The sequence below is a fragment of the Gymnoscopelus braueri genome, assembly GCF_963280865.1.
Source record: "Gymnoscopelus braueri genome assembly, chromosome: 20".
NCBI lineage: Eukaryota > Metazoa > Chordata > Actinopteri > Myctophiformes > Myctophidae > Gymnoscopelus > Gymnoscopelus braueri.
In genome coordinates, this window is record NC_137622.1 from 7647135 (window position 1) to 7664067 (window position 16933).

The following is a 16933-nucleotide window of genomic DNA, read 5'->3' on the forward strand; positions in this document are numbered from 1 at the left end:
ATTTTTTCCCTCTAATTAATGCTTTAAAAAAACCAAAAACATGATTGTGATTTCTTTCGGGGGGGGGCAACCCACATGTAGGTCCCGACCCACTGATTGGGAAACACTGGGCTGGGCTATGGGATCCAGCGCACAGACTTCTGGGAAGAAAGCGCAGGATCATACCGTGACAATCTAACATTTTGATAAAAGTGTAGTAGTAAAACTGTAGTAACTTTCACTACAAAACATAAGTGTAACGACCTTCATTGAAACTCTAGTGCTGGGATTATAGTCAATATATTTGTGTTGTAGCGGCGTTACGGCTCGGGGCGAAGCGTCCCTTTATCGCAGGAAATCAGTGCTAAGCTAACGTTAGCAACAGCTTTGTTATTGTTTTGGTAGCCGCCACCGTATAGCTATTAATTATTAGGCTATCTTAGTTTTATAATACAACTCTATGGCTGCTGTGTGGAACCTAAACTAACCCAGTCTCTGTCTTCTTAGTTATAATACAATTATAGCTGCTGTGTGGAACCTAAACTAAACCAGTCTCTGTCTTCTTAGTTATAATACAATTATGGCTGCTGTGTGGAACCTAAACTAAACCAGTCTCTAAACAGAGCACCGTGGCCCCCCAGGAGGCTAGTCATTATTAAGCTATCTTAGTTATAATACAACTCTATGGCTGCTGTGTGGAACCTAAACTAAACCAGTCTCCACACAGAGCCCTGTGGCCCCCCAGGAGGGGCCCGCACTGCTCTAGTGATGTTTTATCTGTCCCTCTCCCGGTGGGAAGATGGATGAGAAATCCAGCAGCCAGAACCACCGGGTCCTGATCCTCCTGTTGATGCTGCTTCTCTTCGGCGTCATTGTGCTCCAGTACGTCTGTCCCAGCAGCTCCGACTGCCAGCTGCTGCACTGGCCATCGGGCAGTGCCCCCCGCGGTGCCACCACCCCTGGATCCAGCAGTGACACACAACAAGGTACGGCCACAAAGAAGGACCCGTACGTGGCAGAGGACGGGGCTCTGGTCCGCTTCGTCCCACGCTTCAACTTCTCAACAGGCGACTTGAACCGCGTTGTGGACTTTGACATCAAAGGAGAGGACGTCATAGTGTTCCTGCACATCCAGAAGACGGGGGGCACGACGTTTGGTCGCCACCTGGTGCGCAACATTCAGCTGGAGCGGCCGTGCGAGTGTCACGCAGGGCAGAAGAAATGCACCTGTTACCGGCCTGGGAGGAGAGAAACGTGGCTCTTCTCTCGGTTCTCCACCGGTTGGAGTTGTGGACTTCATGCGGACTGGACAGAACTCATCAACTGTGTCCCATCACGTATGGACACAAATGGCGAAACCCCCAAGACCACCCTGCCGAGGTGAGTAACAAACACAAGAATCAAGGGATTATTATGTACTTTACTCGTACTCACACAGGTACAAGAAGCAACATTTTATATGAGGAAACTAAAGCCTTGATTTATAGAAGCTGTAAATCTTACAGTCGAAGGTAGGAGGAGAGACTGCATGACATCAGATATGTTGGTGGAAAAACTAAAACCAAGATGACTTTTATTCAATTTTGTTTAAGTTAGTTGTCTCGACTCCAGCAGGCCGGAGACTGTTTTCGCTCCTGTCCGTCTGTCCGTGTGTCTCTGAGCTGCCAATCTCCGGCACTGCTGAACTGGACCGTTCGGTGTGAAACTTTGCACGCACACGGCAAGTTTGCAACGGCAAGTTGGGACACTCAAAAATGATTGTCTCTTTTAGTTTTAGTCTTAGTTTTAAAGGGCGGCCATAGATGAATGATTAGTGAGCTTGCCTAGGACTCTGGAGGTCTCGGAGGCACCAGGTACTATTCCAGCCCTCAGCAATGTGTCAAAGTGTCCCTGAGCAAGATACTTGGCTCAGCTGGGTTAGGCTGAAAACTGAAGTTCCCCCACGAGACGTGTGGGGTATCAAAACAATTATAATACTGGTTTCCACATAGCTATAAACATCTTTGTATTTTTCAGTAATAGTAGCCAATTGACATAGTAACTGTGTCCCTCATGTCATCTTCTGTTTCCAGTAGGAACTATTATTACATCACCATCTTACGGGATCCTGTGTGGCGCTACCTGAGCGAGTGGCGCCACGTGCAGCGTGGAGCTACGTGGAAGGCCTCCCTGCACGTGTGTGATGGACGAGCCCCCACGCTGTCCGAACTGCCGAGCTGCTACCCCGGCGACGACTGGTCGGGCTGCTCCCTGGAGGAGTTCATGGACTGTCCCTACAACCTGGCCAGCAACCGGCAAACCCGCATGCTGGCCGACCTCAGCCTGGTGGGCTGCTACAACGTCTCCGCCATGACCGAGGACGAGCGCTGGGGCGTGCTGCTGGAGAGCGCCAAGCGCAACCTGCGGGGGATGGCCTTCTTCGGGCTGACCGAGTACCAGCGCAAGACGCAGTACCTCTTCGAGCGTGCCTTCAACCTGGAGTTCATCGCGCCGTTCACCCAGCTCAACGGCACGCGAGCCGCCAGCGTGGAGGTGGCTCCAGAGACGCAGAGGAGGATCCGTCAGCTGAACCGCTGGGACGTGGAGCTGTACGAGTACGCCCGAGACCTGTTCCTCCAGCGCTTCCAGGCGGCGCGGCAGCAGGAGCGAAGGCAGGCCAGGGAGAGGAGGCACCAGGAGAGGAGGCGACGGCTTCGGGGACGGCTGTCGTCGAGGCTGGGGAGGCCGACGATGCCCCCGATTACGCCTGAGGGTCGTCCCCCCCCGACAGAGACGAAGCAGAGAGGGGCCGACAGAGAGACAGTGGAGCCTGAGATGCAGCTCCCACAGTGGTGGGATCTAGAAGAGAACGGCACTATAGAGGATTATCTGGACAACGTGGAACAATGGTAGTGGGAATAGGGGGTCTTAACCACTTAAACCCTAATCTCTTCGCCAAAACTAGCCGATCTTCAAGCTCACAACGCAACATGGTTATTTTTGGCAATTGTCCCCCCCCCCCCAAGAACTGGGATGCTGGGTTTCAAGTGGTTATAACCACCTGAAACCTAGCCTCCCTATTCTGGGGCGAACATTCGCAGAAAATAGCAGATTTACAAGCTCACCAAGCTCCACTATACAACGTGTTGTGAGCTTGTAAATCTGCTATTTTCTGCTAAGAGATGGTGTAGAGGGAAATACTAGCAGACCTGGTATAGAGCCCTGGGGACCCCGGTCAACTATATAGGGATCAAGTGATTAATATTTGATGACTTTGCCAGGTTTGCCTTGTCAACCGTTTAGCTTAGCAGCTCCTTCAAACTTTTTTAATGTCCACCATGGCCAGTTTTAATTTATGCACATTTATTTATTGATTTTTGATTGTATTACTTTGTTACACACATTATTGTGGCCAAAACACGTCCTTTTACATAACATAAAGGTTGGTCCAAGCTGCCAATAGTCCCCCAAACTTTCACAACACTCCAGCCTTTTAGAATGTTCTCATAACATGAGAAGTAGCATAAGGGACAATTTGTTTTTCAAGGAATACATGACACTCACCATTACATTTCAATGATGAGATATGCAAAATATATATATGTGTGTATGTGTGTATATGTGTATATATCTCTGCTGTCGGGTAGAAACCAACTATATCCCAAATATTAACTTTTCAGGAAATGAAAAAAAAAAAACTTTTTTTTTTAACAACACAATAGAGAGGGGTCAATCGCTCATCCCCTGGTTCACGGAAGTCATTCCTCTATGGAGAATAACATTGGGTTATTTCGGTGACTTCGGTGCTCTATACTGACTTTGTGCTCTATACTGCCTCATCAAAGTTGGTATGACGACTTTATACATTGTCAGATACTTGAATGTGTCCTTATATTATCACTTTACCCAAATACAGCTCAAGTGGACTTAGGAGGTTTTTGACCATTAATGTGGAGATAGGGTATTTTCCCGTCTGAGTTCGTCATTCTAATAATTCTAATCGTTGTTTTGTCCATTGATTAGTCAAGAGGTTTTGTCTGAAGCGCTTTTTGATACTTTTCATTGGTTCAATATTTGTAATACCCACACACGGACGTGAAGGGTGTTCAACAGCACTGATTTATTTAAAAAAAAGAAAGTTGAAAAATGGTGATTGTTGGTTTCTGTGTGTGTGTGTGTATATATATATATTGCTTGTCATTAACAACATATTTATGAAGACCAAAATGTTGGCTTGTCTGAAATGCATTAAAAGAAAATGCAGAACAGTTATGAAGTCGTTTTAGTTTATGGTGGAGGATGGAATTTTTATACTTACCTCAATGTGTAGCATACTTGCTAATGTCATACATTTACTGTGTCCCTTGTATGCTTTTTTAAAATATATTAAAGAACAAAAGATGTACCTACTGTACTTGTTGTGTTGTGTATTTGCCATACTCAAATGTTTCATGTCCTACTCTACTGAATGCCTGGCTGGAGGCTTTGTGCTGCATCTGGCAAGTATTTATTATGCCAGCAGGGGGTGCTAAAGTGATAACTTATGTAGTTTGTAAGTTTAAAAAGCTGTAATGTTAAAAATAATTGGATATGATGGTGTATAATTTAGTATTTTATCTGCATGCAGATTCTTGCCTGGTTAATTGTTTTTTTAAAAATACATATTTAACCAAATAAAAGTATATAGTCAATACTGATGCTTGTAAATTTGCTATTGAGTTGGTAAAGTAAAGTCCTTGTGGGGGTCCCCACCAAAGTTAATATAGCATCAAATCTATCAATCTACAAGCTCATAATGCATTGCGGTGTGTTGTGAGCTTGTAGATCTGCTAAAAAAGTGACAAATTGTAATCGTTTTGAATTCCACTGGAATACAGTGACTGATATGAATTAATAATATACTGGACCATACGTAAAATGAAGAATACCTTGTGATGTCAGTGACATTTTATTACAAATGAAAATAAAATTAAGAAACAGTGCAGTAACAATACATTTTCGTATAGCAGCAATTTTGCATGTAGGCCTACAATATAAATATATATTGTCTGGCGGAAACCTCATTATGGCCAAAACTGTTACTTTTCAGCATAAACATTCTGCGTTCGGAAATTACGCACCTGAGCACACTAAAAAAACAGCAGATTCAGCAAAAATAGAAAAAAAAACAAGACTCGCGCAACATAATTTGGCAAGACAGACATATTCTGAAAATAGCCGATCTACAATCTCAAAACTTTTCAGATAGCAACATGTTTCTGAGCTTGTAGATCGGCTGCTTTCACTGGTTTCGGTTGCGAGGAGACATACAATTTCTCTATTGGTAAATGGTTTGTGAACGAGTGATCTTAGTGTTAGTGTAACAGGGGCTTGGTTCATGACAGAAGGAAAACGTTTATGATCTTCAACAGACAACTTCAGCCTGGTCAAAGCTATAGCACTATAGGCAGTGTTGCAGCCTGTCAGTCCGATGGTTGAGGATTCGATTCCTGTTAATGGCAATAGTTTGAGATATCAAATCCATTCTGTTTCCATCTCTCTCTCTCTTCAATCTATTCCGTTTCCATGTCTCTCTCTCTTCAATCTATTCCGTTTCCATGTCTCTCTCTCTCTCTCTTCGATCTATTCCGTTTCCATGTCTTTCTCTCTCTCTCTCTCTCTCTCTCTCTCTCTCTCTCTCTCTCTCTCCATTCTTCATTCACTGGCCCCGTATTATTGCTGCCTGCAGCTATATTTATACTTGGTGTTTTACAATACAGTTGTGTTCCTTTACATATTTTAGAAATACATCTTCTTAGTTCAGGTTTTAATTTACACTTGTGTGCCTTTTGTTTTGTAGTGATGTCTGAGTGTTTCCTGTTTGCTGCTACCTGTCTTGTCTCACCCTGTCATTTGCAAATGTTGTTCACCTGTGTCTTGTTTAGCCCTAGCCAATCGTGTGTTGATTGTCCATACATATGCACCTGTGTCTCCAATGTGTTCTTGTTTGCCCTTCACTGCCAGTCTGTTTTTTCTATGTAGTTGTCTGTGAGTATCATAGTGTTTGATCTAGTCTCCTTGATTCGGTGTATGTAGGCCATCTTCTTGTGATTTTACAAGTGAAACTTGCAAGTGCCTTCCTAGTCCTTCTCGTGCTCCTTGCGTTCCCTGGTTTTTGCAGTGGTGGAAAAAGTACTCAAATTCTTTACTCAAGTAAAAGTACCAATACTGCAATATAGAAATACTCCGTTACAAGTAAAAGTCCAGTATTCAAAATGTATTTGAGTAAAAGTACAAAAGTATCGGCATCAAAATGTACTTGTACCAAAAGTAAAAACTAAAATATTTGAAAATAGCAGATCTACAAGCTCACAACGCATCGCGATGCGACGCGTTGTGAGCTTGTAGATCGTCTATTTTCAAATAGCCTATGTATAAAATGTATAATATTCACTGATTGTAAGAGGAAGTGCATCTCTGTCTCAGCCTCACCTGTCGAAATAGTGACCACTTTACTGTTTTCTTTTGGTTGCCATTGATTGCCAATCCGAGGTCACTGAGCCTGTATTTGGTTAGGATCCGTCTCTGCTTGTTCAGTTCAGTGTGTGTCCACCAGAGTGCGCTGTTTGATAACAAATACCTAATTCAAAATGTATTTGAGTAAAAGTACAAAAGTATCGGCATCAAAATGTACTTGTACCAAAAGTAAAAGCTAAAATATTTGAAAATAGCAGATCTACAAGGTCGCTGGTACGATCCCTGACAATGTATTGAGGTGATCATGATTTGGCATTCTTGGGCTTAGGCGTTGTTTTACTGAGGTTAGGGTTAGTGAGGGTTTAAAATGCTCATTTGTTAATTGCGTGGTCTTCTTTCTCTCAAGTTCAGTCTTCTATGTTTCTATGGCTTATTGTGCATATTATTATCATTGCTTCTTTCTTTTTTCTTTCTGCATTCACTTGTAGCGCTGCCACACATGTGTAAAAGAGGATTTAGTTTTATAATGGCATTTAAAAGTTTATGCCTATGAATTAAAATATTCCTTAATTTAACGCCATCCTTTAAGGGTAAGGTCCTATCTTTTGTGATGTCTGTTTCATTTTGTTATTGTTTGGGGGGTTCAAATGTTTATGCTTTCATTTTGATGTATTGTGATTGATTGATTGACATTGATTGACGGGTCTGTCTGGGAATGACTGACGCATCATATAGCGTGCGGAAGCTGCCGGCTTGCGGCCCCGAAACAAGACAACAAACCGACAGGGAGTCCACGGGAGACCTGGTCCAGTTTGATTATTTATTTGTCTAGTTCTAAGCTATAGGTGGAACATAGCAAAGGCCACATTAACTGTCAATACTCACCGTTAAAGGGAAGAGACGCTGGGGACATTCTTCTGACTGGTGAGACCGTTTATATTTTGTTTATATCCAGCGTGGATACTTTTCTTTTCTCCGTGGAGATCCGAGCGTTTCACTTGGATTATACCGCTTCTGGAGTGGATTAAGTTTCTTTTGGATTTCTTTTGGATTAACTTTTTTGGAGCGTTTGGAGACGCTACAGGGAACTATATTGGAACAATAGGAGCGTGCGCGAGACGCGGACTTTACCGTCGGGCTTCACGATCTGCTACAGTTGGCAATTCATGTATTATTTTCCTGTCATTGATTTAGATAAAAGGGTTAACTTTGACACAAACTTTCGTGCTTTATTTCTGGCTGTGTTTATTTGCTGTTTATTTATTGAAGTGCACTGCTTCCAGCCTAATCAATTGTATCTGAAGAGATCATTCACAACCCGTGATTTAAAAAATAGTAATAGTCAAATATATAATATCTGACCGTTACACACTGGCCCCGTATTATTGCTACTTGCAGCTATATTTATTCTTATTATAGGCCCATGCCTGTTTGGAACGATGCCCATTTGGATCGTATGCCCCTCCGGTTATGCAGTAAATAAGTATGTACTGTACCTGTTGTAGACATTTTTGTATAAACTGGACATTCCTTGTGTCCACCATTCTTGCAGACAGGCTTTACAGAATATGTGGCTATATGACAGGACAACAGGTTGTTTGGTATGCCACAAATGACAGGAGCCCCCCCCCCTGTTTTTTCTTTTTCGCGTGGACCCTTTCTTGCCTTTATTGACATTCGGTAGAGACAATAAACTGGGAATTAGGGGAATGACATGCAGCAAATAGCCTCGAGTGAGATTTGAACCCAGGCCGGTTGCGCATGGACTGAGTCTTAATAATATGCGCTGAGGTGAACAGGTGAACCATCGGGGAACCATCGGGGTCTTTTGTGCCAATTATCTGGACCTTGTTCTCTGCCTTTGTCATTCGTTATGACATCCAGTTCCCACTGGATGTCATGTGGGAGTCCTGACTGCTCCAGACCGTACTGAATGACTGCTGACTTACATAATGTTTTCAGAGTAGGACTAAAGTCTAAGATGTGCATGTGTTCTGAAAAGAGGAAGACACAATCTCCCACCATGCAACAGCACATAGTCAGTGTGTTTCTTTTTGTTGGGCCCTCCCCCTTGGGTTTAACATTCTTCCAGGAGAAGGTTTCTGGATTGAACTTCCACAGATCATTGAAAATAGAGCAGGAATTCTTTCTTTGTTTATTAGCACCAAATATGTACAGTTCTCCATTGTAGGCAAAGGCTGAATGATACCAGCGTCCTCCTGGAAGAAGCTGTGCAGAAGATGTGCTAAGCCAGCAGTTGGTCTCTGTGTCAAACACACTGATGTCGTTGTAGTCCGTGTCTCCCCCAAATACGAACATCTTTGTCCCGATGATAGTGGCAGAGTGACCTTCTGAAACAGATGGCAGAGTGCCTCTGGTGTTAATTAAAGACCAGACCATTGTGGTGGTGTCCAACTTGTGGATGTCATTAGTGCGTCCATCCAGATTGTTGCATCCTCCAAAGATATACATGACCTTCCCCAAGACACAAGCCGAGTGGTTCCTCTTCCCCCGTGGAAGAGTCCCAAAAACCTTGGGCTTAAACCATATGTGGGTGTTGACATCAAAGGCATAAAGAACATTGCAGAACGTCCATGTCCCCGTACGCCCCCCCCACAGGTAGATTATATCTTCTATCAGCACAGCTGTGTGGTTGCTGCGCCAAGGAACCTCAACAGGAAGTTCTCCAGTTGACACTGGGGGCACATTCATCCAGATCAAAGATACTGTGTTGAAGACATACACATCAATCTGATACGAGTAGGATTCTCCAAAGTAGTACACTTTGTGCCCAACTGCTACAGTAACATGACGTTGTGTACCTAGTCCTCCATTCTCTTTTTTGGTCACTGTCCAGCACAACATTTCTCTGTGTGTCTCTGTAATCTCTCTTGTCTGGCCTTTTTATTAGAATAAGTTGAAATCGGCTCTGTAGAAACACAAGAGTGTATTTGGGTTGTAAGGCTGAATACCCCCGTTAGTACAGAAGGTGCAGATCTCTCTACTGGTAAGAGTTTAGAACCTGTCGAAATCTTGAAGATCGAGTCTTGCAGATTTAGACTCGATTATGTACGTCGAAGAGTCTGGGAGATAGTTCAAGACTAGGAATCACCGTTGGATCTGAGAATATCTCTGAGACTACTGGTGTCTTTTATATCGTCGGCTACAATGCTAATGTCATAACGGTGATGTCACTGACTGTCATAATCATATGCAGTACTAATGTCAATCATGCCCATTCCATATATGGAGTCCACGATGTCAGACTTAAGCTGTGTTTTCATTTGTTTATTTTCGAATGGTATAGAACGTTATACTCGCGTGAGAGCTGACTGTAAGCACACAAGACTATAACTTTAATCCATCGAAAGAACCAATAGCACTCGAAAGAACAGAGGATAAGCAAACGGTTTTCTCATATTTGATATAGATCTGTCAATTAGCTCCGTATATGGAGATCCAGGTGGTCAGTTGTACCCAAATATGGAGTCTGTGATATGGCCTGACTCACAGTGGTAACCATAACGACTATGATTCACAAATATTTAGTGAGTAACTATGGCGACCTTCCAACAAACCTATGATGTCAGTTTAAAAAAAGAGAAGTGTTTCAGTGATTACCTTTGAAAGATGACATGGTTCCAACTGTGTGCTTAACAACAAAGCATTTAAGGTTTAAATATAATTGGACCCAGGTTTGATGCACATAATCTGTATCTCTCAGATACAAAGTGTTTACTATACCTGACTGTAAAGGTTGACCAAGCGGCCAAGGCTCCAAAAATGAACAAGTTCAGAATTTGCAGATCGTTGAGTTTTATTTCTCACACCTCCGGAAAACAGTCCAATATACAGCAGGTAGATAGTGAAAAATAAATAAAACGTGGAAAAATAGACTTACAAAAATTATAGAATTACTTAAAGCACAACTAAAGGCAACAAACCATACAGTGACTGCACAACAAGGCGATCCCTTAACTAAGGGCCCTGGCAGCTCTGTCTCACGGCTGTTAACGCTTTGCTTGCCAAGTTCAACTAATTGACTGTCACTTGCAGCCTCCCTTAAATAGGCAGTGGATCCTACCACAAGCACAGACACAATTAACCTCAACATTAGCTTATCTACAAGCTTACAACTATCTGATGAATAAATAAGCTACCACATAAATAGATGTTGTACTTTAAACTAAACACCATTTTGGGTTTGCATTTACTTCAAAAAGACATAGAAATACTTTGCTCATTAACATTGTCAAACACCCCATCTCCTCTACAGTACATGGCACGTTCCACCCCTTCTTAAACCAAATGGACTAGCCCTGCTCTGTTTCGGCAGTTACAAGTCAGATTCAGAGGGTGCCAGTACTGCAGAGGAAAGACCAGGTGACAAACAAACATTTCAGATCAGTTCCAATAAACAGTGTTTAAATAAACATACAGTTTGAACCCCTGAAGTCCGTGTTATTTCTACATTTGAATGAATAGGTAAAAATCACCTCATGCTACAAACTGTCCCTTCCCTCTTAGTGTGTCTATGTATAGGGCACGGGCTGCCCCGTGACACTGACCATACTAGACCAACTCACAGAAAACTTTTTACACCTGACCTTAGTTATTGCATAGCAAAGACAGGTACTGTACCTTTGTTATAACCATGCAACTGTGCTTTTCCCAAGACAAATTTGTGTATGACTTTCACCATTTAATATACTAGACGTTACCGCTGATCAGAGCCCTGTCATGTGAAGCTTGGCTAATCAAATCCAGATATTATGTTTATGACCGGATTTGGCCATTCAAATTAGCATGTTACGTTTGTGACCGTATTTGGCCAATCAGATTCGGATGTTACGTTCATGACTGGATTTGGTCAATCAAATGTTCAACATGCACGGATGTCAGACACAACAGAAACCTTGTCAAATGCACATACAGTATTATGGAGATTTTCAACATGCACTAATGTCAGTCACAACAGAAACCATGTTAAACGCTATACGTACATTGATTTTCAACATACACTAACGTAACAGAAATCATGTATTGTTAGATGCTGCTGCTGATGAACAACGACACAGATTTGCGTATGTGTCAGTGCATGTTGATCTCCATATATGTGCATTTGACATGACATCAGTGCATGTTGATCTCTACATATGTGCATTTGACATGACATCAGTGCATTTTGCCCTCCATATATGCAGGGAGGGCGAACTCCATTTGACATTTGCACTATGTGCATTTCTTTTTTATTTATCTAATTAATTATTTATGCCAATTTACCCTAGCCTGGTAAACCCTCCCTCCGGAAATCTCATTTGTAATTCCTGAAATCAAATGGAAATTAGATTTTCCGGAGGGAGGGGCTTTACCAGGCTAAATTTACCCCTCCCCACACACATGTGTGTATTATATTGTCACTGCTGTTGTATCCTACTGACTCATCTGCCAGTGAGGAGCCCCCACAGGGAGGACATACTGAGCCTTCGTCCTACTCCTCCCGCCCAACAGCTACGAGCCCCAGCTCGTAGGAGTAGGATCTCCTCTCTGGTCAGTAAGAATACATGCATCTAAATCACAAAGACACCCATGTACCTGTCAAAATACTTCACAAACACTAATGACGTCCACAATCACATTGAACTGTACTTTCCTGTTCTTTTTTTGGACTTGGAGCTCCTTATATGGATCCTTATTGTTCACCCGCCCACCCACTGCCCGCCCAGCTATTAGGCAATTTTAATATAGGGATAAGATAATGTGTGCACATTTTGTTAAACATTTGTCTTTCTGATTGTCCTCTTGAATGCTTGCTGAGTTACACTTTTTTTTGTGTAAATATGTAGCTGTGTGTAAAAACAATGCTTTCAAAAAAATGTTAAACGTCTTAGTTGAAACAGATTTATTTTAAAACTCTAATAAATTTGAACTATTTACAGTGCATATAGCAGGCAAAAAAGTACATTTGAACAATTTACAGTGCATACAGGCAATAAACAAAACAATTTAATCTTCTTTCTTATGAGCTAAAACATTAATGTTAAGCATCTCAGTTAAAACTGATTTATTTTAAAACTCATGTGTTTTTTATGTTCCTGCCATGTAACCTCAGGCAAAAAAACTAAACAATACAGCAATATGTCTGTTCACTGCTTCACCCATCAATGCATATGTGGCTATGTAGGCCCAGTTAGGTATTTTCGTGTCCTGCATGTAAAAGAAATCACTGTGCAGTAAAAAACTAAAACAATTTCATCTTCCCCCGTGCATCTCTGCCTCCAGTCATCGTCCAAGTAACCTGCAACAAAGGAGGCCAGAGGTCATGTCAGTGAGCCACTAGTCTCGCGTATCCAGACAACTATTCCATAATCTCCGAATGCTATACAGTCTGGAACTACTACACCTACCCAAATCCGAGACAGGAAGCTGTCATCTGTTCGTCATTTGCGTTCACGAAAAGATATCTTAAAATGTCTTTACATTTAATGTTTTAATTTCCATTTGATATTGCTGCATCAAAATCCATTGCAAACATTTTGTTTAAAGCCTGATATTGGTCATTGTTAATAGTTAACTGGTGTATCGCTTGGGCTGTAGCTCTGTCACACAGGGAAAACCTGACTGTAAGAAATTGTTGCTTACCTCATTCACACACCTCTTCACGGTCCACCAGGACAGGAAACTGGGATACAAAAACAAAACAAGTTGAATCCTCCAGATTAAACCCTCCCCATTGTTACGTTGTTATGGTACGAGAGTGGCATCAAGCATTGAGACAATCACACCTTAATGAAGAGGTCTATGACAAGGCAAGAGCTACTTGATCTACTCCCTGTCTGTTCACTGCGTCACTCATCAATTCATTCATTCATTTGTTCACTCACATATACTCCCTGGGCTGCATAGTTGGACAGGGTGTCTTTGATGAAGTGTTGAAGTACTTTATCATTCAGTGTGTAAACCGTAGGTATCGTAAAGCGAAGGGGGTCGGAGGTGTCTTCCTGGGTATTGTGCCACGCTGCAGGGCTCTTACGGCTGTAAGTGTAATTGATGAAGTCGATTCGGTAGCGTCCTGTCATCTGAAGAGGAGCATTCTGGTGATGAAATGTCACAACATATGGAGGTCTGAATTTGAGTTCTCAACAGGCCTGAAAATGAATACCCGAACCATACCCAAGTGAGTTGAAGCCCGATTCCAATACTGCCCCTGAGACTGACCAAACCCCTTTCCCAAAATAAAAACAAACAGCGAGAGAGAAAAAGCAAGGAAGAGGAAATAGCTGTAATGTCCGTTTTAAAAACTTTAACCAGGGGCCTGTTCCTCAAAAGGTGAATTAAAAAAGCCTGGCCTTAAGCCAAATCCAGGCTTGACAAAGTCGGGTCCGAAAAGCCTCGTTTATTCCGTTCCTCAGACGCCAAGCCAGGCTGAAAAGGAGCAACTTTGTCGAGCTAGGCTATGTCAAGCCAGGCTGTGTCCAGCCAGGATAATGAAGCCAGGATAATGAAGCCAGGCTGAATGGGCGGCGATTCGCCTGCGAAGTATTTCTATAAAAGACCATGAACTCCAGCGCAGATTCCTTGAACTTGACCAATCATGGCAGCGGGGAACAAAACTCGAGCAGCGTTTTTCTCTGTTGCCGAACAGCAGCAGCTCATGCAAGCATATGAGGAAGTGAAACATGTTATCAACAGAAAAGGAAACGCGACCGCAATAAATAGATCCAGGGAGAAAGCGTGGCAAAGTATTGCAAGCACACACAGAGAGAGTGTGTGTGTGTGTGTGTGTGTGTGTGTGTGTGTGTGTGTGTGTGTGTGTGTGTGTGTGTGTGTGTGTGTGTGTGTGTGTGTGTGTGTGTGTGTGTGTGTGTGTGTGTGTGTGTGTGTGTGTGTGTGTGTGTGTGTGTGTGTGCGCGACGGACGGGCAACAGGACGGGACGCGGGACGGACGGGACAGGACGGACGGGACGGGGGGGGGGGGGCGGGGGGGTTGACCGCGTCGGGATGAGCGGGGGACGGGACGAGACACGCAATAACCCCACATTTGCAAGACCACTTTGGTAGAAAACCTTGCCATCATGATGTAACTCCAAAGGTGGACAAGAAATAAAAAATAATTTCTCCATTGACTAGAAATTTAAAATATGCTCCTTATTGACTTACAAAGAGGCTCCTTTAAACCCGTAACTAATAATGTATATATATATTTAAATATATGTATATATATATATATTTATATATATATATATATATATATATATATATATATATGTGGGGTTATTGCGTGTCTCGTCCCGTCCCCCGCTCATCCCGACGCGGTCAACCCCCCCCCCGTCCCGTCCCCGTCCCCGTCCCGTCCCGTCCCGTCCCGCCCCGTCCCGTCCCGTCCGTACGTCTGTTGCCCGTCCGTCGCAAACACACACACACACACACACACACACACACACACACACACACTCTGTGTGTGCTTGCAATACTTTGCCACGCTTTCTCCCTGGATCTATTTATTGCGGTCGCGTTTCCTTTTCTGTTGATAACATGTTTCACTTCCTCATATGCTTGCATGAGCTGCTGCTGTTCGGCCACAGAGAAAAACGCTGCTCGAGTTTTGTTCCCCGCTGCCATGATTGGTCAAGTTCAAGGAATCTGCGCTCGAGTTCATGGTCTTTTATAGAAATACGTCGCCGGCGAATCGCCGCCCATTCAGCCTGGCTTCATTATCCTGGCTGGACACAGCCTGGCTTGACATAGCCTAGCTCGACAAAGTTGCTCCTTTTCAGCCTGGCTTGGCGTCTGAGGAACGGAATAAACGAGGCTTTTCGGACCCGACTTTGTCCAGCCTGGATTTGGCTTAAGGCCAGGCTTTTTTAATTCACCTTTTGAGGAACAGGCCCCCAGGATAGGTGGTAAAGCCAGGCTTTAGCTCTAATTCACCTTTTGAGGAACAGGCCCCTGGGTCCCCCAGGGTTGTGAGCTTGTAGTCCTGCTAATTTTGCCTAATGTTCACCTCAGAATAGGGTTCATAGGCAGGTTCAAAATCAACTGTTCCGACCGTCACATAATCCTATTCCCTGTACTTTACTTACTTTATTTGTTTATTTGGAAGAGACAGAACATATTTATGAACACAACAAAACTACATATAGTAGAGTTAAATCTGGTGTAAATGCGTGGGAGTTAGCAAGGATGCAAATTTTCATCCGTAGACCCTGACATATTACAATAAAACGAGACATTACCGAAAGAAATAGATACATTTAAACTCAGACAAAAAAACAATACAGCAATATTTCTGTTCACTGCTTCACCCATCAATTCATTCACTCACTCGGGGGGAAGTTCTGTCTCTTTTCGATAGGTTCTCTTTCTGCCTGTAAATGTCGTAGACATAATCGTTTTCCTCTTCCTGGTGCATCGCCCCCTGTGAGGACATGCTCTGTGGAGTAACCAAAATGAAAGGGGACACGTTACTTCCTCAAATGTTTTTTAAGGGGTTTTAGCTTAATTTATTTAGGATTGTAGAGAGACAAGAAACAGGGGAAAGAGACAAGAGGAAGGGTTTGAAACAGTTCTCCATGCTGGACTCAAACTGGCGACATTGTGATTATGTGGTGGACACCGTTCAGCTACTGTCTACAATGATGGGTACCGTTACCACTACTGTAGTCATATGGACAAGCAGTGCTTTAGAGATCACAGTCATTTGACTTGATCAAAGTAAAAAGATAGAGGGGTTAATCCTAATGATTGATTTGTTGATATAGGCAAATAAAAACCCTGAAGTGAAATTAACATGTTATGGCTAATACGTTTGAAACATGCATCATGAATCTACTAACTCACCTCTCTATCTTCATCCTCATGTGAGATTTCAACCACATATGTATCATGCCCACACCCCGCTGCAATGCCATTAAAATGATCATCCTGGAGATGAGAGGAGAAGAAGACACAATGAAATGTCACAACATACATCTGGATTAGAGTTATCAAGAGATGAACTGAACAGTATCTTTATATTTCAGGGTTGCTGTAAGCTGCTTCTCGTGCATCTGATGGTCGTATTGGTTTGGAGTGTTAGACATGATGGTTGTTAGTCTAACACTAATGCTAATTCTGTCAGTCAGTGCTACACGATCTCTCAAGAGTCAAGACATTTCCAATGTACATTTATAGGCCAATATTATACGTATAGTATAAGTACTAGTAACTTCCTCCGCTCGTGATGTCATGATTCTTTTGGACAGCTGCTTTTCAGCAGTTATGGAAAACTTTATATAGTTTAAAGTTTTTGTATTTTCATACAAAATGTGTTTTTTTTTAAAGCAACTGATATTTTTGTCAAAATATGGAGTATGTAAATATCTAAAGTTGTTGTTGCCTACCTTTAATTTTAATGGGCAATAGATTTTACGTTGGACTTACTACTGTTATTAACTTGAAGGTATACTGATTGGTTATCATACCATGGTTGAATAATTTATTTTGCGTGATTACCGCATTACAATAGGGACAGCTACAA

At 42.7% G+C, this 16933-nt stretch overlaps 1 protein-coding gene and 1 long non-coding RNA gene across 2 annotated transcripts; one reads left to right on the plus strand and one right to left on the minus strand.

Annotated features, from left to right (window-relative positions):
- The first annotated feature begins 137 nt into the window (after positions 1-137).
- hs6st2 (heparan sulfate 6-O-sulfotransferase 2) lies at positions 138-4361 on the plus strand. Its single transcript, XM_080416395.1, has 2 exons — positions 138-1359; positions 2052-4361. The coding sequence occupies exons 1-2, from the start codon at positions 779-781 to the stop codon at positions 2869-2871; spliced, it is 1401 nt and encodes a 466-aa protein (XP_080272521.1). The 5' UTR covers positions 138-778; the 3' UTR covers positions 2872-4361.
- An 8011-nt stretch (positions 4362-12372) lies between these two features.
- LOC308075973 lies at positions 12373-13631 on the minus strand. The gene is made up of 3 exons (XR_013932237.1): positions 13299-13631; positions 13057-13096; positions 12373-12712 (listed from the first exon to the last, which is right to left on the minus strand). It is a non-coding gene; the product is annotated as an uncharacterized lncRNA (long non-coding RNA).
- Positions 13632-16933: the final 3302 nt, after the last annotated feature.